At 33.7% G+C, this 22875-nt stretch overlaps 1 protein-coding gene across 6 annotated transcripts in view; it reads right to left on the bottom strand.

Moving 5' to 3' along the window:
• Positions 1 to 22875, bottom strand: part of LOC128235137 (uncharacterized) — an 84291-nt gene that overhangs the window by 16245 nt on the left and 45171 nt on the right. For 5 of the 6 annotated variants that reach the window (XM_052949874.1, XM_052949878.1, XM_052949877.1 and 2 more), the window contains exons 4-9: positions 20299 to 20386; positions 10878 to 10889; positions 5432 to 5530; positions 2529 to 2651; positions 2170 to 2196; positions 1797 to 1904 (exon numbers count right to left, since the gene is read on the bottom strand). In XM_052949874.1, the coding sequence (XP_052805834.1) occupies positions 1797 to 1904; positions 2170 to 2196; positions 2529 to 2651; positions 5432 to 5530; positions 10878 to 10889; positions 20299 to 20386 (457 nt within the window). The remainder of the gene's footprint in view (positions 1 to 1796; positions 1905 to 2169; positions 2197 to 2528; positions 2652 to 5431; positions 5531 to 10877; positions 10890 to 20298; positions 20387 to 22875) is intronic. The other variant, XM_052949875.1, reaches the window with a different exon arrangement.

Below are 22875 nucleotides of genomic sequence, written 5' to 3'. Positions count from 1 at the left end.
ACAACAAGTAGAAGATATTATCCTATGTGTGCTAACAGGCGAGACCTTAACCAGAATTTCTAAGTCTCATAATAAAAGGGCAAAAACTATATCATATGAAAGATAGAGTTATCTTACTTGATTAAATAAGAAGGTTAAATGGTTGGGAGCCTGTGTGTAAAGTTTCAATGCAAAACATGATGTATTCACTGAGGTATTGACTTAAAAGAGGTTACATGCAAAACCTGAATATTTGCTACTACCACCAAGATCTGAGTTTAGAGTTATCTAACTTGGTTAATTAAGTAGGTTGGATGGTTGAGAACCATTGTATCATGTCTCAATGCAATACCTCAAGCAGTTGCTGAGATATAAACCTATGTGTGCTTACACGCAAAACCTTAACCAGAATTTCTAAGTCAAATAAAAAAGGCTTATTATTTGCATTAAATGCAAACTATAGTTATCTAACTTGGTTAATTTAGTAGGTTGGATGGTTGAGTACCATTGTATCAAGTCTCAATGCAATACCTCAAGCAGTTGCTTAAATATTAACCTATGTGTGCTTACACGCAAAACCTTAACCAGAATTTCTAAGTCAAATAAAAAAGGCTTATTATTTGCATTAAATGCAAACTATAGTTATTTAACTTGGTTAATTTAGTAGGTTGGATGGTTAAGTACCATTGTATCAAGTCTCAATACAATACCTCAAGCAGTTGCTAAAATAGTATCCTATGTGTGCTTGCACGCAAAACCTTAACCAGAATTTCTAAGTCAACTAATAAAGGCCTATACTTTGCATTAAATGCAAACTAGAGTTATCTTAAGTAGTTTGGATGGTTGAGTACCATTGTATCATGTCTCAATGCAATACCTCAAGCAGTTGCTGAGATATTAACCTATGTGTGCTTACACGCAAAACCTTAACCAGAATTTCTAAGTAAAAATATAAAGGCCTATTATTGGCATTAAATGCAAACTAGAGTTATCTAACTTGGTTAATTAAGTAGGTTGGATGGTTGAGTACCATTATATAAAGTTTCAATGCAATACCTCAAGTAAATGCTGAGATATTAACCTATGGGTGCTTGCACGCAAAACCTTAAACAAGGGGTGACGCCGACGCTTGGGTGAATAGTATAGCTTTCCTTATTCTTCGAATAGTCGAGCTAAAAATTGACACTTTTTCACATCTAATCCAATTTAGCTGTAAAATGTTAAGAGATCATAATGCTTGAAACATAAGGTTATTTTAACTAAAGAACATGTTTAATCATTAAAATCAAACTAAAGAACATGTTTAATCATTAGAATCATAATAGCTAAGTGCTAATGTGACAGAATTATTTAAAACAGGATGTATCTTCTTAAAATGTTTTGTTGTTACAAGGAATTGGAATGACTTCTCAGACACTAGCTGCATTTTCACTGACTTCCATATTTGAGGCCTCATGAGAATATTTTCGGTCCACATTCCTTTTATTTGTACCTGGACAAATGTAATAAATTTTTTATTTTAAAATATATTTCAACCCCCAAGAAATTCAGTTGGGGCCTCAAAACGTGTGCTATAATCTTGTGCATATTACAGCAAAAACTATGCATACACAATTTTAACTAGATATAGAAAAATCACAATTTTGATGAGATTTGCCTTTAAATGCAATGATATGAATCACTCTTTCCGAGTCCCATTTCGAGTATGAACCAGTAATTGTGTCCATTACAAGGGACATTATAGCTCACTGCTTTTGGTAGACCTGAAGGAGCCCTGGAACTCTTGACATATAAACGTTTATTCCACTAAGGCTTACCTTTCTCAAAGGCAATTCCTCCAATGATATCCACTATCACATCTCCTGCCTTTAACACATATCCGATTATGATGTATATAGGCCAACAATTGCAAACACAGTCACATTCTGAAAACACATATTAAATAGTGAATATATAAAGTAAATAATAAACTTTTATTATATTACAGAAGCCAAAATCTGTGCATGTTTTTCTCTCAGGACATCTATTTCTATAATATATATACACATTGACATTAAAAGTGAACACCCTCCTCGAAAGCAGAGCAATAAATGTTATGCAAAACAAATTATTTTCTTAAAAAAAAAGAAAATGAAATTTTAAGCAATGTTATATTTGAAAAAGTTAACCACATATATAAATATAACATACCTCTTTCACAACAGTTTTTTTTGCAAACTGTAAAGGAAGAAAACAGATAATATTTAAGTTTATATTTTTTTTCTAATTTTTATAACAGTTGGGCTTATAATGCAAAACTGCAATATGGTTGAGTCTTCACATATACTGTTGTTATATATACAATGTATATATGTATTAATATGCAACATGGGCAACACTGCTCAATTTCAAATTTAGTTAGAAATATGTGCACATATTCTTATATAAATATCGTTCAATTATAGAAAAAGTTTGAATAAGAAATGGAGTCATAAATAATTTTTATATTCTGGCCATAAATAACTTTAAGAGACCTATTTAACAACATTTTACAAAGATATTTCACATACCTAGGACGAAAAAGAGGATGGCTGCAATAATGCTGTACACCAGATTCAAAACTACCCAACCAATCATGCAAAGGTGGGCTTGCTCCCCCAAGTTATTTTTTAGCCATTGTTTTCTTCTAGCATCTGAAAATAAGCACATTAAAGTCAACATTAAATAATAATATGTCTTAAAATGGCTATGTTGTAGGCTTAATCAATCAGGGTTTGTGATCAAAAGAAAATTCATTCTGATACTTCCATGAATACTTAACCTTTTATTGAGGTCACAAGATTCATCTATTGCGAGTTCACAGAGACAGCGTGCCTGACTATTCCGCCGCTTATCGGTGTATGGATTGAAAAGTTTTGGCGAAGCAAGCATGGATCACTGTTAGATTAGATTTCAATGCGATACATGATGTGCTGAGATATTAACATAAATTGAATTGGAAAACATTTGAGGTGGTACGCAAACTTTAATGTTAAATTCTAAGTCGAAAAAGGGGCATAATTTTGTCAAAATGCTTGATAGAGTTACTACCTCCTGTGTACAGATTGGGGGCATGATGGTGAACAATTGTGCAAAGTTTCAAAGCCATATGTCAATGGACTTTGAAAATATTTGAGGTGGTACGCAAACTTTAACGTAAATTCTAAGTCGAAAAAGGGGCATAATTTTGTCAAAATGCTTGATAGAGTAACCTCCTCCTGTGTATTGGCTGGGGGGCATGATGGTGAACAAGTGTGCAAAGTTTCAAAGCCATATGTCAATGGACTTTGAAAACATTTGAGGTGGTACGTAAACTTTAACGTATATTTTAAGTTTAAAAAGAGGCATAATTTTGTCAAAATGCTTGATAGAGTTACCTCCTCCTATGTACAGGTTGGGGGCATGATGGTAAACAAGTGTGTAAAGTTTCAAAGTCATATGTCAATGGACCCCGACGCTCGGGTGACTAGGATAGCTCTCCTTATTCTTCGAATAGTCAAGCTAAAAATAATTCTATAATCTGATCTCAGAGACATTGTTTTCAACCCAGCAAGGCTCATACTTTAACTTGATAAAGTTAAGATAAGTTGGAACCTTTAGCTATCTTTAATAAAATAAGTCTATTTAGTTCAATACCATTAAGTGCATGCCAAAAGTGATCTTGATCAACCCTATGGTATGGTAAAAGCAGGCCCTATGTTTTCATTTAAACATTTAGGAAATCTAACTATTTAGCCTCGTTTTCAATCATCTTGGCACACTCGTATCTCAACCAATCATGAACAACTCTTGATCTACTGGTAATATTTGGCCCAGACTTGACTATCAGGTCTTGCATGTGGCTATATACATAACAAGTGTCAAAGTTCCAATACGTAAGATTGGTTACAAAATGTAGAAGCTGGAGAGGTAACAAAATAATTATGGACAAGAGACCAATGGCAAAAGGCAATCCCATTTAAAGCTCACTTAATATGATTACTTTGTGTTCATCAGGTGTGTGATAGGTGAGTGAAAATCAGCCACGCAATTCTAAAGGATAGATTTATTATTTGAAATTTAAAAACAAGTGACTAATAACATTTAGACCTTGTTTAAATAAGACTATAAAGAAGGAAATGCTGATAAATTGCCCTATTCCATCTGAGTCTAACAAGTTCACAGAGCGATTTTCGTAATTCTCGCATAAAATTGTCTAAATACATAAATGTGAGATATTCATGCGCTCTCTCACAGTTTGTGTATTTTGTGTCTTTTCATTTTTATTCTTTTTAAATACAGCATCCTCTTTGCCTCTCGTTTTTTATTACATTATGCCATTGCTGTCGTCTATGATTTGCCTGTTCTTAATTATAATTTTTTTTCACCGATATTGTCTATACACTTGATTTCAAGCATTTTTGTGACCCCATTTTAGTTAACTTGGTTTTAATCTGCATTTAATAAGCATTTTCATTATAGGTCAAGCCTCTAAAAGACCACAATAAGTATCATCTTTACAATTAACATTCACCGAGGTATATCAAACCTTATGATTCGGACAATCATTGTAAATCTTGAAAGATCATTTCTAAAAGATATTACAAATAAAGTAAAAGACAAGGAAAATTCTTTAATGTGCATGATTTGTTAACTGTGGCATTGATTAACAATGCCTGTGGTTTGAATAATACTGAATGTTCACATTAGTTTATTTTCAATACAAGTGTTTCATTCAGTCAGAGAAATAAACATACATAAATAATTGATATTATCATGAATTAAACAACTGTTTAGGATTGTTTTATTACTGCATTATACATTTCTTATAAAAAAAATCACTAAAATTAAATTTCTCTCACCAATTTTTGACAAATGAGAGCAATTCACTCATTGAAAATCTGACATAGAATTTACCTTGAGTTCATTGTACTTCTTTAAAAGGACTAATTTAAGACACCAGATGGACCAAAAATCAGCTTAATACAGTATTTCCTCAAAACAAGCTTAGAATTGTAAATATGAGCTTATTAATATAAGTAGGAGGCTAATAATACATCATTTTACATGTATTGATTAAAGAATAAACAAACAATTCTGTTGCTGCCTCATCTGAGTTTCCCTGCTTAAGAAAAAATGCATAATGCTTTCCCAGTTTAAATCATATCCGTATTTAAGTACAGATAAATATACTATTGCTATTTATAAACTTTCTGGGATTTATGTGGTAAACAACCAAAGTAAATTTTGAAATTTGAAAAATGTGCAAAAACTGCTAAAGATGCGTGTGTCATAAGCGATGTGATAATCAGTAAGTTAAAGATTCAATGTGTTGTACACAACAATATCATTTTCATGTAAGTTTTTGGACATTATTTTTTTTGCTATTGTATCATCTGGTGTCTTATAGTCACTTTAAGCTTCATCAAAAAGTATAAAATATTATCATATTTACCTTTAAGTACGAATAAAGTCCAGCCTATTGATGGGAGACTAAAGACAATGGAGACGACTATCCACACAATTTTATGGATACAACAGTCACATTTGCAATCTGAAATGGAAAACAAAAACATAAAAAGTTTTGAGTTTAGTAAAACAAAATGCCATTTTGTAACTAACAATAGTAAAATTGGTGCTGGGTGAAGGACAGCTTCAGAATTATCTGTAAACAAGAGGCCCAAAAGGGCCTATGCTCTACTGGCATGGCTTTTGTGGTCATATCAATCCAGAGCATGTATGTATGGGTAAAAGGCAACAGACATATAGTTTATGTTTTGTGTTTGGGTTACCTGAAAACGTAGCACGTTCAACATCTGAGCCCAGAAAGTATTGTAAGCAGATTAGTTGCATGAACTATTTTAATATGTGCCAAATAAAAGTCATCTGACAAAAAAAAATGCTTTCAAAACTGTACTCATAGTAAAATTTTCTGTAGTTTTAAAAGTTAAAAAAAGTTGGTCAAAAGGTCAAAGTCAAGGGCATCCTAGGACAGCATTGATCAATTTGAACAAACATTCACAATCAATTGTGCTGAGATGGATGCACGAACACACAAAAAGATTTTCAAACCTTTCCAGATTTATGTTTACCAAACCTGTGAACCCTTGGTGTGGCCAGTAATGACACCAGGTGCATAACTTAAACATTCACAATCAATTTTGTTAAGATGAATGCGCAAACTACAGAACTTAAAGCTAAAAAATGGCATTTGGGCTTTCAACAAGAACAAGGCAGAGTAATTCACAAAATCAACTGCAGAAGCAAAAAGCAAATTGTCTCTCAAAATCCTAGACTTGCAAATTGTCTCCCTTAACTCTAGACTTGAATTAACATATACATGTAAACTTGGCTAAAAATAGAATTCGCTCATGCAGACCTGGCTAAAAAAAGAAAGCATTTCTTTAAAACTTTCATGGCCCATAATCTAGGCATTCATGGGCGGATCTTGCTGGTTTTCGAAAGGAACCAAGCTCTAATGGATATCTAGATACTGTACAAGTTTCATTGAGATATAATCAAAACTGAAGACTGTATCTTGTTCACAACCAATTGTTTACACAATAGCATTTTTTTATACTATCAAGGGCCATAATCTAGGCATGCATGGGGGGATCTGGCTGGTTTTCGAAAGGAACCGAGCTCTAATGGATATCTAGATACTATACAAGTTTCATCGAGATACAATCAAAACTGAAAACTGTATCGTGTTCACAAGCAATTGTTTGCAGACGCACGACCGCACGGATGCACATACTACGTACACTTTACCATCGCATAAGCTCTTCTGGCCTTTGGCCAGTAGAGCTAAAAACAAATAACCAATACTATTAATGTTTCATCTAGTGAATTGACATTTTTTTCAGAAAATGCAAAAAAAAAATAAAATATTTTTTTGTTAACCACAGCCAATTAATATTTTTCACCCCAATTGGCTCCCATATTGGAATAATAACCAACAAGAGATGTTTGTCAAACATTATGCCCCCTGAGCGCCAAGTTGCCAGAAATATTTGGACAATTGAATGAAATATGCATGGACTGAAATGACAGCTGATTTGTCATTGGATGCATATGAGGCAGGTCATCTACTGGTCATACCTAATCTTCATGTCAAGTTTGATGACCATAGGTCCGGGAATTGTTGAGTTATCACTCGGACAAGCTTTGGTCTTCCAACAGACCGACCGACATGTGCAAAGCAATTATATAACCCCTCTGCTTCGAAGGGGGGCATAATTAAACTAGATGTTCACTGAAAACTGATACTTCAACTCATGCATTTAGTGACATATAAATTTCTACTGTCTACTATATAAGAAAATAAAATATGGACAATCAGAAAACCTTTTTTCAGCTTACAGTCACACTGACCTTGACCTTTGACCCACTGACCTCAAAATCAATAGGGTTCATCTGCTGGTCATGACCAATAAGCCTACCTAGTATGAGGTCCCTGGGTCAAAGCGTTCTCAAGTTATTGATCGGAAACCGTTTTTCATGTTAAGGTCACACTGACCTTGACCTTTGACCCACTGACCTCAAAATCAATAGGGTTCATCTGCTGGTCATGACCAATACACCTACCAAGTATGAGGTTCCTGGGTCAAAGCGTTCTCAAGTTATTGATCGGAAACCGTTTTTCATGTAAAGGTCACACTGACCTTGACCTTTGACCCACTGACCTCAAAATCAATAGGGTTCATCTGCTGGTGATGACCAATACACATACCAAGTATGAGGTTCCTGGGTCAAAGCGTTCTCAAGTTATTGATCGGAAACCGTTTTTCATGTAAAGGTCACACTGACCTTGACCTTTGACCCACTGACCTCAAAATCAATAGGGTTCATCTGCTGGTGATGACCAATACACATACCAAGTATGAGGTCCCTCGGTCAAAGCGTTCTCAAGTTATTGATCGGAAACCATTTGGTATTCCTACCGACCGACCGACCGACAGACAGACAGACCGACCGACCGACCGACCGACATGTGCAAAACAATATACCCCACTTTTTTCAAAAGGGGGCATAATAAAATATGGTGTAACCATTCTGTAACTACCATCCAGATAAATTACAAAGCTATTGATGTGAACTAAGAACACTCTATCTATAGAACGTTGTCCTTGACAACATGGTACAAAACAATTACTGAAACAGTTCTATACCCAGTATTGGGTATTTACATAAAAGAAGGGAGAATACAGTTATACTCATTCAGGATTATCAGTCTAAGGCCATAAAAAAAATTGTTGGCAATTTCTATTTAAGTTTACCATTTCATTTAAAAAGAGGAGCCAGGACGAAGGTAAAAACACTTAGTCCTATATAATTAGTAATGATAATCCTTTAAGATTACAACATTATTCACTTTAAACAATAAGGTTTTATGAAATCTCCAAAACATATTCATTTTATAGAACTGTTTCACTATTTTGGATTTGTCACAGACATACTGTAACATCATCTTAAAATGCTTGCTTGCTCTAACATTTTTGGAACAAATCCATTGAATAAAAAAATAAATTGGAGTGACCTATGGTAAATTATATGTCATATATCCAAGAGCAATACCTATATTGAACTGGCAAATTCCTCTTCTTTGACCCCAACAAAAAACAGGGATTAAGAAAATTAAAAGCCTTGAGTAGCCAGCCAATCAATGTTACAATTTAACTGAAGTTTTAAACATTAAACATTATGACCTTAGGTTTCGAGCTAATGTAACAATTGATACAAGAATTCTAGATGAACACACACATTTTTTCCACATTTGAAGAAGACTGGAAAATTATATATAATTGCCTCTACAGTGTGACTGCTGGGAGCTAGGGGAGGCTGTTGATCACTAAAAAAGTTTACGTTACAGACAGCATGCAATCATATATAATATACAACTCACCATACAAGGACAGTATTAAAGCACTGACAGCTAAGCTAAAGAAAATCTGGCAGACTTCTAAAATGCAGCACAAGCAGACATATATATAAGGGACAAACCAACATGCAAAGCACCAATTCGGTTTTTAGTTATATATCTAGACTTTAAAGGTGTAACGTAACGCTACTGCTCACTTAACTTTCGTGATAGTTCGTTCAGTAACCAACCAACAACTGTTCAAGTGTTCTAAGTCTTTATTGTTTACCGTTCTTTCTAAGTTTAATAATCAGTATATAATACAGCATGACATTTAAGGTAATCCCACATCCTAGCTGCCGTCAATTAAGGACCCAAGCCCGGTCTCCTTGCCGTGCCTAACCTAACTCTGTTTTCACATCCCAAATCATCTCTTTTATACTGATTTGTTGTCTACATATGACAGCTTTACAACCACAGGAATACACGTTTTTGTAATTAACATGACCATTTTGTACATTTGTACCAGGTCGGCTGTCAACCATCTTCATATTCAAATGACAATCAAATATGCCCTACATTACTAAACATACAGTATGTAGACACATATTCATTTAATTAAATCTTAATTACATCTTAAATATAACGTATTACGTCACATTCTATAGTAACTCTGTTACGTGACAAAGGGACTGTAAACCAGAATGGTACCAAAAAGTTTTTTTTCTGTAACGAATCTCAAGACAATTATTTAATAAAATGTTTTCTTCCTTGATATCATAATTGTAAAGAAAATACCAAAAAGGTAAAAAAAAAATCGAGTTGGAGACTGGGTTCGAACCGGTGTTGCCAAAATCGCAGTCCAGTGTTGCATCCACTGTGTTACGAACTGGCTTACCCTAAACAGTTGGAATAAAGCTATATACCTAACTTGGTAACCTAACTTGGTAATATCATGTGATAACATTGACTAGCCAATCACGCATAAGGAATGAATTCTAATAGGTAGACATACTTAGTAATCTTTTTTAATGGAAAAATGTGAAAAACCTGCGAAAAATAAGTTAATTGTAAACTATGTGGTACTTCAGTTAGTAAGTTTCAATGCATTGTACGCATCAATACCATGTTTATGTCAGTTTTCAACAATTTTCTTTCTTTTTTCGCTATTTCATCATACGAAGTTCAGTCCCTTTAAAAACTAAGGAATGTAATATATAGCATTACAATGGTTCATGTGTTATAAATTGATAAATAACTGGAACATGGCTCTTTAAAAGGCCATTTATGACCAAATGCACAAATTATTTTTCAAACTTTTTGTTTGGCAACTACATTTCTTTCAAATATACATGCATATGATGCCAATATTAATCTTAAACTACTACCGCCATGAAAAAAAACAACTAGTTATATACATGTTAAATCTTTGAAATCATTATTCATAACCTAAAAATAACATGCTTATACATGATTGTTAGTAGACAGCATGTTATAAATTACAATTTTATCACATAGAGTAGATTTAGATCCAATTAGAATATTATGAAATAAATAAAATTAGGCGATGATTGGCTATGAGTCCATAGTTAGAAATTACAACCTATAGTTACAGGCAATGAAATTGCAGATCGGCAATCCTTAAGCACTAGGCTTTATCATTATTTTTTTTTATATTTCATGGGTGTTTAAAGGCCGCTGCACTGCCACTCATCCGATACATGATCTCTGCATCAGATTTTTCATTGACAATGTATCAGCCAATGAGGTTGTATTCTTAAAAAGTCAGATAACCTGAATTAAAATCTAAATGATTAAGAAAGACTCGTTCCCTATGCCCACTCAGACCGTAATCATGTAATCATTAAGATTTTAATCAAATTGTCATCTTACTATTACATAATATGTGTTTAAACATCATAGAGCTAAGGATGCAAGTGAGATTTTACAGCAAGAGTGAGAGCTTGAGTAGTGCTAAACACTGCATATGAGCAAGAACTGTCTTTTTTATACATGTCATGTAATATGTAAAAATAGTTACCTTCGGATGTTCCTGTATGATAATAAAATGAAAATAATTATGATTATTTTCACCAGCCATAAAACAAATCATCTCAAATAGTAATCATTACCTATCCCAGTTACTATATAGCTAAATAGTTGAATTTTATATATAGCAAACTAAATTTAATATACTAGAATCTGAAATACATCAACATTTGTAAGCACTAACTTGTCATGTAACTGTTGTATGTTTAAAAGCCAGCATTTTAATGTTATCTCAAAATAAACAAATGTATAACAACAATAAATCAGTGCTGGAGAAACATAATAGTCCATGATTGAACCGAATGCATCAGGTTAGCCTCATGTTTATGGAAGAAGCTCAGTTGGGATTAAGCCAGCATCAGATTGGAACAAAGATGAATGGCATATTCCACATAAGGTCCATAAACCATATAATGTTTCCTTTTTATATTAAATAAAAATATATCAACAATCATCACTGAGGGGAATGGGGGGGGGGGGGGTATTATATACCATTTGAGTCCTGACAAGAGCATTTTTAATGTTAATACAAAACAACAACATCAACCATTATTTAATATACTAGTAATTAACCATGATATTATTCAGCAGAATACTTTCCCCAACAACACCACTATTTCATTTGATATCAACCATGACATTATTCTGTAACAACAAAATCAACCATTATTCCATATAAACATGCTATTATTCCGCAACAACAACACCGACCATTTTTTATATGACCATGATATTATTTGGCAACAACCCAAAAATATTAATTTCTAATCATAAACAGAGTTGAGGATGACATACTTGTAAAAGTTGTTGTATTATTATCTATAAGTTCTCAAATCAATATACAAAAACCTAAGGATATATTATCAAGAAAAATAAACATATAACAATATCAACAACTGAACATTGATAATCCATGTCTTTCTGATAACAAATGCAAGAATTATATGTCTTGGTGATAACAAATGCCAGAAGTCTATGTCTTCCTGATAACAAATGCCAGAATTATATGTATGCCTGGTAACAAATGCCAGAAGACTATATCGAGGGGTGAAAGCGAAAAGGTTTTATCTGCTTCTTTATTTAATGTCAGTTAGAACCTTTTCGCATTCACCCCTCGATATCTTCCTGATAACAAATGCCCAAATTCTATGTTTTCCTGATAACAAATGCCAGAATTATATGTATGCCTGATAACAAATGCCAGAATTCTATGTCTTTGTGATAACAAATGCCAGAATTCTATGTCTTCCTGATAACAAATGCCAGAATTCTATGTATGCCTGGTAACAAATGCCAGAATTCTATGTCTTCCTGATAACAAATGCCCAAATTCTATGTTTTCCTGATAACAAATGCCAGAATTATATGTATGCCTGATAACAAATGCCAGAATTCTATGTCTTGGTGATAACAAATGCCAGAACTCTATGTATGCCTGGTAACAAAAGCCAGAATTCTATGTCTTCCTGATAACAAATGCCCAAATTCTATGTCTTCCTGATAACAAATGCCCAAATTCTATGTATGCCTGGTAACAAATGCCAGAATTCTATGTCTTCCTGATAACAAATGCCCAAATTCTATGTTTTCCTGATAACAAATGCCAGAATTATATGTCTTGGTGATAACAAATGCCAGAATTCTATGTATGCCTGGTAACAAATGCTAGAATTCTATGTCTTCCTGATAACAAATGCCAGAAGTCTATGTCTTCCTGATAACAAATGTCAGAAGTCTATGTCTTTCTGATAACAAATGCCCAAATTCTATGTTTTCCTGATAACAAATGCCAGAATTCTATGTATGCCTGGTAACAAATGCTAGAATTCTATGTCTTCCTGATAACAAATGCCAGAAGTCTATGTCTTCCTGATAACAAATGTCAGAAGACTATGTCTTCCTGATAACAAATGCCCAAATTCTATGTTTTCCTGATAACAAATGCCAGAATTCTATGTATGCATGGTAACAAATGCCAGAAGTCTATGTCTTCCTGATAACAAATGCCCAAATTCTATGTTTTCCTGATAACAAATGCCAGAATTATATGTCTTGGTGATAACAAATGCCAGAATTCTATGTAAGCCTGGTAACAAATGCTAGAATTCTATGTCTTCCTGATAACAAATGCCAGAAGTCTATGTCTTCCTGATAACAAATGCCAGAAGTCTATGTCTTCCTGATAACAAATGCCAGAATTCTATGTATGCCTGGTAACAAATGCCAGAAGACTATGTCTTCCTGATAACAAATGCCCAAATTCTATGTTTTCCTGATAACAAATGCCAGAATTATATATCTTGGTGATAACAAATGCCCGAATTCTATGTCTTCCTGATAACAAATGCCAGAATTCTATGTCTTTGTGATTACAAATGCTTGAATTCTATGTCTTCCTGATAACAAATGCTAGAATTCTATGTCTTCCTGATAACAAATGCCAGAATTCTATGTCTTCCTGATAACAAATGCCCAAATTCTATGTCTTCCTGATAACAAATGCCAGAATTCTATGTCTTCATGATAACAAATGCTAGATTTCTATGTCATCATGATAACAAATGCTTGAATTCTATGTCATTATGATAACAAATGCTAGAATTCTATGTATTCCTGATAAAAAAGCCATAATTCTATGTCTTAATGATAACAAATGCAAGAATATGTCATCATGATAACAAATGCTAGAATTCTATGTCTATGACCTATGTCTATGTCTTAAACTTCATAATACAGATGTTTAAGGGATGCATTTTGAATCATTTTTTCATGTCGGATTTTTGTGTTTGATCAACACAAAACAAGTAAGTTTCAGACCTGTATTCAATACCTCTGGAAAGGTATTAACAATTTATTGTTTAAATAATGTGTAAAAGTATAAAGAACTTCATTTTCCTGTTCTTCTGTTGTTTACCTTTTTGCCTTATGCAAGTGGCCAGATTACACCTTCTAGTCAATAGCAACTTACTGATAAGCAATCCATTTTAGGAGATTTGAAAATGAGCAAATTAATACAGCAGTGTGACCTTAAAATCAAATGGTGTCAATGATGAAATATTAAATTATTTTATTTCATCTGTGAATGCATTTCCAAGATCGAATTGTAACCTTTCTTTGAAACGTCATAATTGCATTAACCCTTTACTTCATAGATACACAATTTTACTTAACTATCCATAGCTTCATAGATACGCAGATCAAGTTTTATCGATAGCTTCATAGATATGTAATCCTACGTATTCGTAATGTAGGGGCATTTATTTTCATACCTGATGCTTGTTTATTCGCTATTAATTCATATTCATGAAGTATAAACATCAATCAATGCACTAAAAAAACCACTATGTTACTATTTAAAGAATTTCGGAAATTCACGAAATAAGGTCATTGGTATCAAATATGCGTAAAACGTTGACTGCGCAGGATTTTTGGGCATTCCTGTCTCATTTTCCTCGTGGAAATTTACACAATACTGCAAGTTATAATTAACTACCAATAATACAACTATATTTTCTTGATCATGCGTCTGACGTCACAGGTCATGGTACAGAATCGTGTCAAAATGTCGGCCATGTTGGATAAACAAAACATTGTCTGGCTTGTATAAACAAAGGCCATAAATCATTATACATTATGTGTCACTTCTGTTTCGCTAATCCGGTCATAAAAAAGTGCATCTGCTTCTAAAATTTGAAAGTAAGTACAAATATGTTATAAAATAATGACGGTCCCTATTGTTAAGAAAGACTATCCCGATCGTAAAACTTTGACATGACCCAATTTAACATTGATCAGTTGTTGAAACACGTGTTTTCGAATAAACAAGAATGCAATTTTGAACTAATTTCTGCCCTTGTTCACTTCCGTTTAAAACAACACTCCTGAATAATGCCATCTATATTTCAATGATTGTCTGATGAATCTGAACATTTTGGCTTCGATTAAAGTGATGTTGAGTACAACGTCGAGATGGCGAATTCGGACATCAGCGTCATGCGCACAACAATATGCCAAATGAGGATTTTTATAATCAAACCCAATAATGACTATACCTGGACATTCAGAAAACGATATTATTTAGTAAACAACAACATGTAGGCCTCATTAAGTAGTTGGATAATAACTTTATTTGTTCGTTGTAGTTTGTTTAATTAACGAATGAAATACATACTGTGACTGTGGTTCAACTTTTATTTTTATTTCCTCTGTTTTATATCCTATATACCGTGTTTCTTTGTTTTTAATTCGTTCAATCTCTGTTTCAATTCAGGTTGCATTAAATGAATTATAATAATATGTCGTTTATATAATACTTTGTGTAAAGTTTGATAACTTGATTATAGTGTAATAAAATTTAATTTTCATCAAATTTGACATGTTTTTCTGTTTGTTAATGAATATCATGTGGAAATAATTCAGATAACAAAATAAAATTTATATGACTAGATTTGAAATTTAATTCTCTAAAAGCTTTACATTGATGACTTTTTGATTAAACTAAAAGAAATACTAAGAAAATAAGTTTGTAATACATGAGGGTCAAAATTCCAGTAATAACCAATAATCTTCTATGAAGAAGGGGAACTGATATGAACTGATAAGCCATACACTCAGGCAGCCTGTTATGGCTTGGTTTTACATGAAGTAAAGGGTTGAATCAAAGGGTAGGAAAATGCTGGGATTGATCTAAATTTTATTACCCCTATCATAAAAAAGACCCATCTGGATTAAAAAGCCGACAATTGATGTTCTTGTTTATAATACACAAAAATGTGGCAGGAATATCCGGTGTCGTCCAGCTGAGAGATCCAGTCCAGAGTGTCTGTTTAACTTTATTACCCCTTCATAAAATTCTGTACAAAAAGAATGCTGATAAATGTTTTCTAAGTAATGAATAAAATGAGCTAAATCACCAAACGCTTGCACTAATTTGTTTACTTGACCTATTTTACGACCGGAACCATGCTGGCCATCGATTAGCTCAGTAGAAAATTTACTCATCATTTTCTCAGCTACTAATTGTTTCTATTGTTTGTAACACAAAATATTATCTACAAATAATTATAATCTTTATTGATTTTAATGGTAAATTAAACTGACATAATATATTCAATGATTTACGCATCAATGTTTTGGGGGAATTTCCATACTGTACAGTACTGCTATTCCTCGAGGTTTTATTACGTCACAGTGGGATCTCACACCTGTGATTGGCAGTATAAATATTGACCTTCAAGTTTTAGCAGACGACATTTTCGAGGGAAAATCAATACACAAAAGGTTAAGCTTCAGATTTTTAAACATCCGGGATATTGTTTACAAAAAAAAAATGCAAAATGGAAGTATTGAGATGACCGTATTGAAATATGCGGGAGATGCGCATACATCCAGTAGTGTATAGGGTCGGCCAGATGCGTTTACATCTGCTAATGAGCTATGTCGGCCTATCTCGTATACATGCGCTAAAGGGTTAAGTAGGTTGGATGGTTGAGTACCATTGTATAAAGTCTCAATGCAATACCTCAAGTAGTTGCTGAGATATTAACCTGTGTGTGCTTGCACGCAAAACCTTAACCAAGGGGTGACGCTGACGCCGACGTCGACGCTTGGATGAGTAGTATAGCTCTCCTTATTCTTCGAATAGTCGAGCTAAAAATAAACGTTTTTCCGGTATGAATAAAAAGATCTATACCATCCAAACTCTTGCACAAATGTGTTTACCTGACCTAATTTACGGCTGGAACCATGCTGGACATTAATCAGCTCCACAGAAAATTTACTCATTATTTTCTCAGCTACTTATTGTTTCTATTGTTTGCAAACAAAATATTATCTTTAAATAATTATAATCTTTATTGATTTTAATGGTAAATTGAACTGACGTTATATATTTAATGATTTACACATCAATGAATTTGGGGAATTTTCCATAAAGTACTCCGCTGGTGGTCTTATTAAGTCACAATGGGATATCAAACCTGCGATTGGGAGTATAAATACCTTCTAATTTTAGCAGACATATTTTCACGGGAAAATCAATAAACAAAAGGTTAAACTTTACTTTTATAAACATCCGGGATATTGTTTAAAAAAAGAAAGGTGCAAAATTGAAATATTGAAATGACCCTATTGAAATATGCGGGCGATGTGTTTACATCAGTAATGGATACCGTCCTCCAGATGCGTATACATCTGCTAATGAGCTATGTCGGCCTATCTCGTGTACATGCGCTAAAGGGTTAAACATATAACGTCTTTTAAAGTAATATGGTTTGATATACATTTCTCGTAGTTCAGCAAACAATTGACATTCAAGTAAAAAGTGATATATTTGTCTTCAAGAGTGTAACCGTAAAAGACTGGGTAACCAGTAACAAGCTTTTGAACTTATTTCTGAGGTCGATTTCAGGATGAAAGTTTGTTTAGATTTATGTAGAAAGGGATGTTACTCACGCCATATCGATCGAGTATATATTGGGTTAAAATGGCAATTGAAGATCGGGATACGGTATATCGTAAGATGTTTATAATTTAAAAAAATAGTTGTACGATTGAAATAATTAAAATGATTCAATATTATTTTGAATATAACAATAATTAAACATGCATATAAAACAGCAAAGTTGGGCACTTTCAAAATATAACATTTGTTATCAATATAGCTTGTTATTTGTTCTCAAAGAATATTGAAAAACATACTGGTCAAACATGTTGCCTGGATAATCACTGACAGGACTTGTCACAGTTTCCTGCACACTGACAGGACTTGGTGATTGACTGCACACTGACAGGACTTTGTTTAGTTGCCTGCCTACTGACAGGACTTTGTTTAGTTGCCTGCAGACTGACAGGACTTGGTGATTGACTGCACACTGACAGGACTTTGTTTAGTTGCCTGCCTACTGACAGGACTTTAGTTGCCTGCAGACTGACAGGACTTGGTGATTGACTTGAGTTTATTATTAACATTAGAAGGAATGTGAATGTGATGTTGTCCTAGATGGCTAAATGTGATAATATTAGCTATATATAAACTTGGTGGTGGTGTTAGTAGTTTATACTCCTGGTCCCGGCGTGAGCACATTGAAGGGTCCCAGAGTGACAGTTCAACCACTGCACACCTATCCTGGGCGCTGAACCAGTACTAGGTGCCTTCACTTCTGCAAGGAACTGACAACTTCTATACATGCCAGGGGTACAGTGCGAATGGTCGTAGAAAGGATTTCATAACCAATCACAACAGAAGTGACCTGGTCCGCCCGGGAATCGAACCCGAGTTGTCCGATTAACAGTCCAACGCTCTACCGACTGAGCTAACCGGGCGGACTAATAATAAACTTTTTTCTTAATATAAGTTTTAAGTGAATAACACTATCTAAACAGAAGATAAGAATGTAGCATCTGCATGAACAATAATCTACATAAAGTTCAATGGAAAAGTCTGATTATTAAATTTATTATTAAGTAAAAATGAAATTTCTTCTAAAGAATAAAGTGTATACTAATTATTTGAATCTACGAACCTAAAAAAAAGGACAATTATTACCTCAGAAGTCTATTCCCTTGTTACTAAAAATAGAAAGTAGTGGAATCTCCAACAAAAAGGGAGACCATATAGCAAGACTTGCTGCCCTTGCTTCAAGAGTAAACTTTACAGAACTATCAGATTTTAACAAAATCTATTTATAATGAACTTGTAGCCCACAAGCTTAGGCCATTTTTTCTCCAGGTACATAATTTGAATAAACATGGTAGATAACCAATTGACAATGTTACACACCAAATATTTAAGCACTAGACTTCACTGTATTTGCCAAGAGTTTTGTAATTTTCCTTTAGGTTGCCATGGCAACCAGAGTTCTGCATGGAATTAATTTCTTTGAACAATTTTGAAAAAACACCAACCAAGGATCATTCCTATGAAGTTTCATTAAAATTGCCCAAGGGGTTTAGGAGAAGATGATGATTATAACCAATTGTTGACATTTTCCTTTAGGCTGTCATGGCAACCAGAGTTCTGCATGGAATTCATTTCTTTGAACAATTTTGAAAAAGCACCAACCAAGGATCATTTCTGTGAAGTTTCATCAAAATTGTCCAAGCGGTTAAGGAGAAGAAGATGATTATATCAATTGTTCACGCCGAACGATGGAAGACAGACGATGAACGCCGGACAACACACGCCGGACATAGACCGATAACTATAGCTCATCTTGAGCACTTTGTGCTCAGGTGAGCTAATAAAAATGAAACATATTTTGCATTAACATTGTATGATTTTAAAGATAACCTTTGCCATTTTCTCAAAAAAGTTTTTTCCTCGCTGTCAACAAACATGGTGGCCGAAATTGGCAGACCATTTTGACATTTTTTCTATGCGTCCTTTAACCCAAAACATAGATTAAATTTTTTTTTCTCAGATTGTTCACGGATATTTTTGCCTGCGTCTTATACCCTCTTTTGTCTTATACCAAGTCATATACGGTACAAATTAGGCATTTTCTTTCATAACAAGGTGTTTTGCGATTGGATTATGCCATCTACCTGTTTCGATGCTCAACATATGACTTGACATTCTTAACCTAGACAACGCATTATTGTTATACTTACTGTAGGACTGAAAACAAAAGAGTTGGCCGTGCTCAATGAAAACTAAATCAGTCATGGGTCACTAAATTATGCTAGGAATTACAACCTATCATGATGGTTATATTTACCAAGTATCAGAGTGATATCTTTAAAACTCTATGACAAAATGGCCTTAGGTCACACTAAAATATGTCAGGCATTATACATGTAACTATGCACAACAGTGAGAATATTTTCTATGATAGAAATGTGTAGAATGATACCTCCTAAGCTGTGTGAGAAGTTCTCTCCATCAAAATACAGCCATTTAGTGTCAACATCTATTCAAGGGAACATATTAACTCATAAGACATAAGAGCATTAAGTCACAAAATAAAAGCCCAGTCATAAGTACACATCATGGTGATAATGTGTACCAAGAATCAGAGAAATTACTCCTAAACTGGGGGAGAAATTCACTCCACAAACACAAATAAAGCCAAAAGTGTATACATCATTTTCACATAGCCCTTAAAGGAAGAGAAGTTTGCCAAGCACTTACAAACCAATCATATTTGGAATGTGCACAAAATATTAGTTTGATTCGTCTTAAACTGTTGGAGAAGGTTTGCTTCACAAACTCATATATTTATAGCCAATAGTGTAAAATTATTATTCTAGGGCACATAACTTGCATTAGTTAGATAAAATGGCCATATCAACAATTTGTCAGACCTGTACTACCACCCATCAAGGTTGTAATGTGTTCCAAGTATGCCAACAGACCAACCTTAAATCTAAAATAAGGTTAATGAAAATGTGTTTTATTTTATTGTTTCTTGTACCTTCAATGCAGTATGATGTCCCAGTGGAACCGTTTATACAGGCAGCGGCAGCCCCAGACACACAACAATATTTGACAGTTCCATTTACCTGAAATATGGCAATATTAGTAATAACAACTTGATTCAAGACTGCTATATTAAAACTATAGTTGAATAAACCCTCCTTGTATAAAAAAAAACAGATTAAAAACCTGACAATTAATGTCCCAATGTATAATTAATACACAGAAATGTTACAGGAATATCAAGTGTCATCCAGCAAATTGATTGAGTCCTTAATGGTTCAAGAACTGTTCTAGAACCTTAAGAACTGTTCTAGAACTACTGTTTTTAGTTCTTGAACTGGCGTTCTAGTACACAAATGGTTCTAGAACTCTGGTTCAAGAACTCAAAGTTCTTCAATCTTGTTCAAGAACCTTTCATGTTCTAGAACATCAGTTCTAGAACTAAAAAGTTATTCAATCTTCTTCAAGAACTCAAAGAAAAAAACAAATTATTTATTTTGTAACGTTAACAGTTAAGTGATTTTGTATTTCCTTTTTTAAGCGAGAGACTGAACAGGTTAGAAGATGACTATAGATCTCTGAGGCACATTAATACCGCAATCTAGAAGAGAGAATGTCTAAGCTAGAAGGAGTCCTGAAACCGAAGCAGAGCCAGTCACCCAGTGGACTGGATTAATATTAAAATAATAAATGAAATTAAATCAGGTTGTGCTAAATGTAAGATAAGATGTAAGGGTTAGTTTGGATTCTGGTTACATTATTCATACATGCTATTCTGTGGGTCGATGGGGGACAGGCCCTTTTGTACTCTGTTAGTAGGCAAAGGAAGGCTGACCCATTTGAAGCTTGTGGGAAATATGCATTTTAAGGTTCCAAGATTACATTTAAACATAGCTTTTCTGGTTGTTAATGTACCAGTCAGACAATTGTAACCACGCCCCCCCCTCCCCCACCCCAGTACACCAGGGATTGAGGGGATGTTTTTACCTTTCTTGTTTATCAACTTCGTTTACAGAAGATTTTTTCATGAACGCAAACAACTGGTTCTAAAATATTTTTTGAATCGGTTAAGAAATAGTTTTTTATACAACTTCTGTTTTAATGACCATGCTGTACATATATAACTGATAGGCATTTATAGTCGTTTATATGACTTTTAAACTTCACAATGGGCTTACGTTTTGTTTAAGCAAATGTCTGGAGTCTTTGGTTTGCCATGACGTCAATGTACCAAACAGTAGTTTTTAATCTCCACTATTAGACAGCGTGAAAATGTAACACATTGGCTGATAGCTGGCAAGGTCATTAATCTATGTGATTTCTATCCTCTAGAGCAATTCAAAGTCCATTAGTTGTCTTAATCACTGACAAAATGTGTACAAACTACTGAATAACAACAATAAGCCGCCATTTTGAATTGAACCGGAAGTACACTTCTGCAGACGATAATGGAAGAAGCTTTCAATTTTTGTGTCGTTTATTTGACCACGATGGCAAACTGGTGAGTTTTTACCTATCACTTGTAGACTATTGTTGAACTAAATTGGTTTTCACTCCTTACTTAATGTACAAAATTATTCAATGACAATATAAAGTGACTGTAATTTCTGGAAAGACAATGTCAATCGTCAGTTTGAATTTTCTTTTAATTAATTTAAATTCTTATAATTAAATATTTTTTTTTTTACAAAAAAAAATCATAAGCACTTAATGCGATTTCGTTTCATCGCTTTGAAATGGTTTTACTTGTGTAATACTTTCATTTGATCGGAAAAGAGACAATTTAAAGAAGTCGCGAAAATATGTGACAGTTAAGACTTCATGATTTGTGACTGCATTCCTTTAATGTTCTTGGGTGATTGGATAAAGAAACCATGTGTTACTCATAATTGTTTATGATATTCACTGAAATATTTGTCCATTTTAGACTCAATGGAGACATGTAATACACAACCAGACCGTTCAAGTGAGGATGCTAATTTTCCCTGTTTCCGGTACGCCTGACCCCTGATCACTTGGCCACCGTACAGACCCCCAACCCACCAACATGTCCTGTACAATTTCTACAGGTGTCCACTTGTTTATGACACCAGAGTTATTGGTAAGGATTTGAGTTAAGATAATTTTAAAATTTATGAAATTTTTTCTTGTCATGAAAGCGTCATAGTGGATTTTAATGGAACCAAATATATATTTAACAGAAGTGAGTGTAGCTGTAAATACAAAGTCGTACATTTATGGTTTTTTTCTGGGAGGACCCATTTCTCTCAAACATAGCCATTCTACTACGAGAACAATGCCTGTTAACTGTCATATGACTTGACAGTAGATTGCAAATAGTTTACTTTTACTTTGAGGCTTACCGGGTATGTAAATCGCCCTGTACCTACAATTAATACTAGTGAATTTTGTTTCAACTGCAAAGTAAAACTTCAATGTGAACAACTTAAAATCTCATCAATTCTATAATCTTGAGTTCAAATAATTTACAATTGGCCTTATTTAAAGAAAGAAGACTTTATTTTAAACTTGCTTCTTATTATTAAAATCTAAATTCAATGTCATATATTTT

Source organism: Mya arenaria, chromosome 5, assembly GCF_026914265.1.
Source record: "Mya arenaria isolate MELC-2E11 chromosome 5, ASM2691426v1".
Lineage (NCBI taxonomy): Eukaryota > Metazoa > Mollusca > Bivalvia > Myida > Myidae > Mya > Mya arenaria.
The sequence above is the reverse complement of the archived record's forward strand: the minus strand, read 5'-3'. Positions and strand labels throughout refer to the sequence as shown.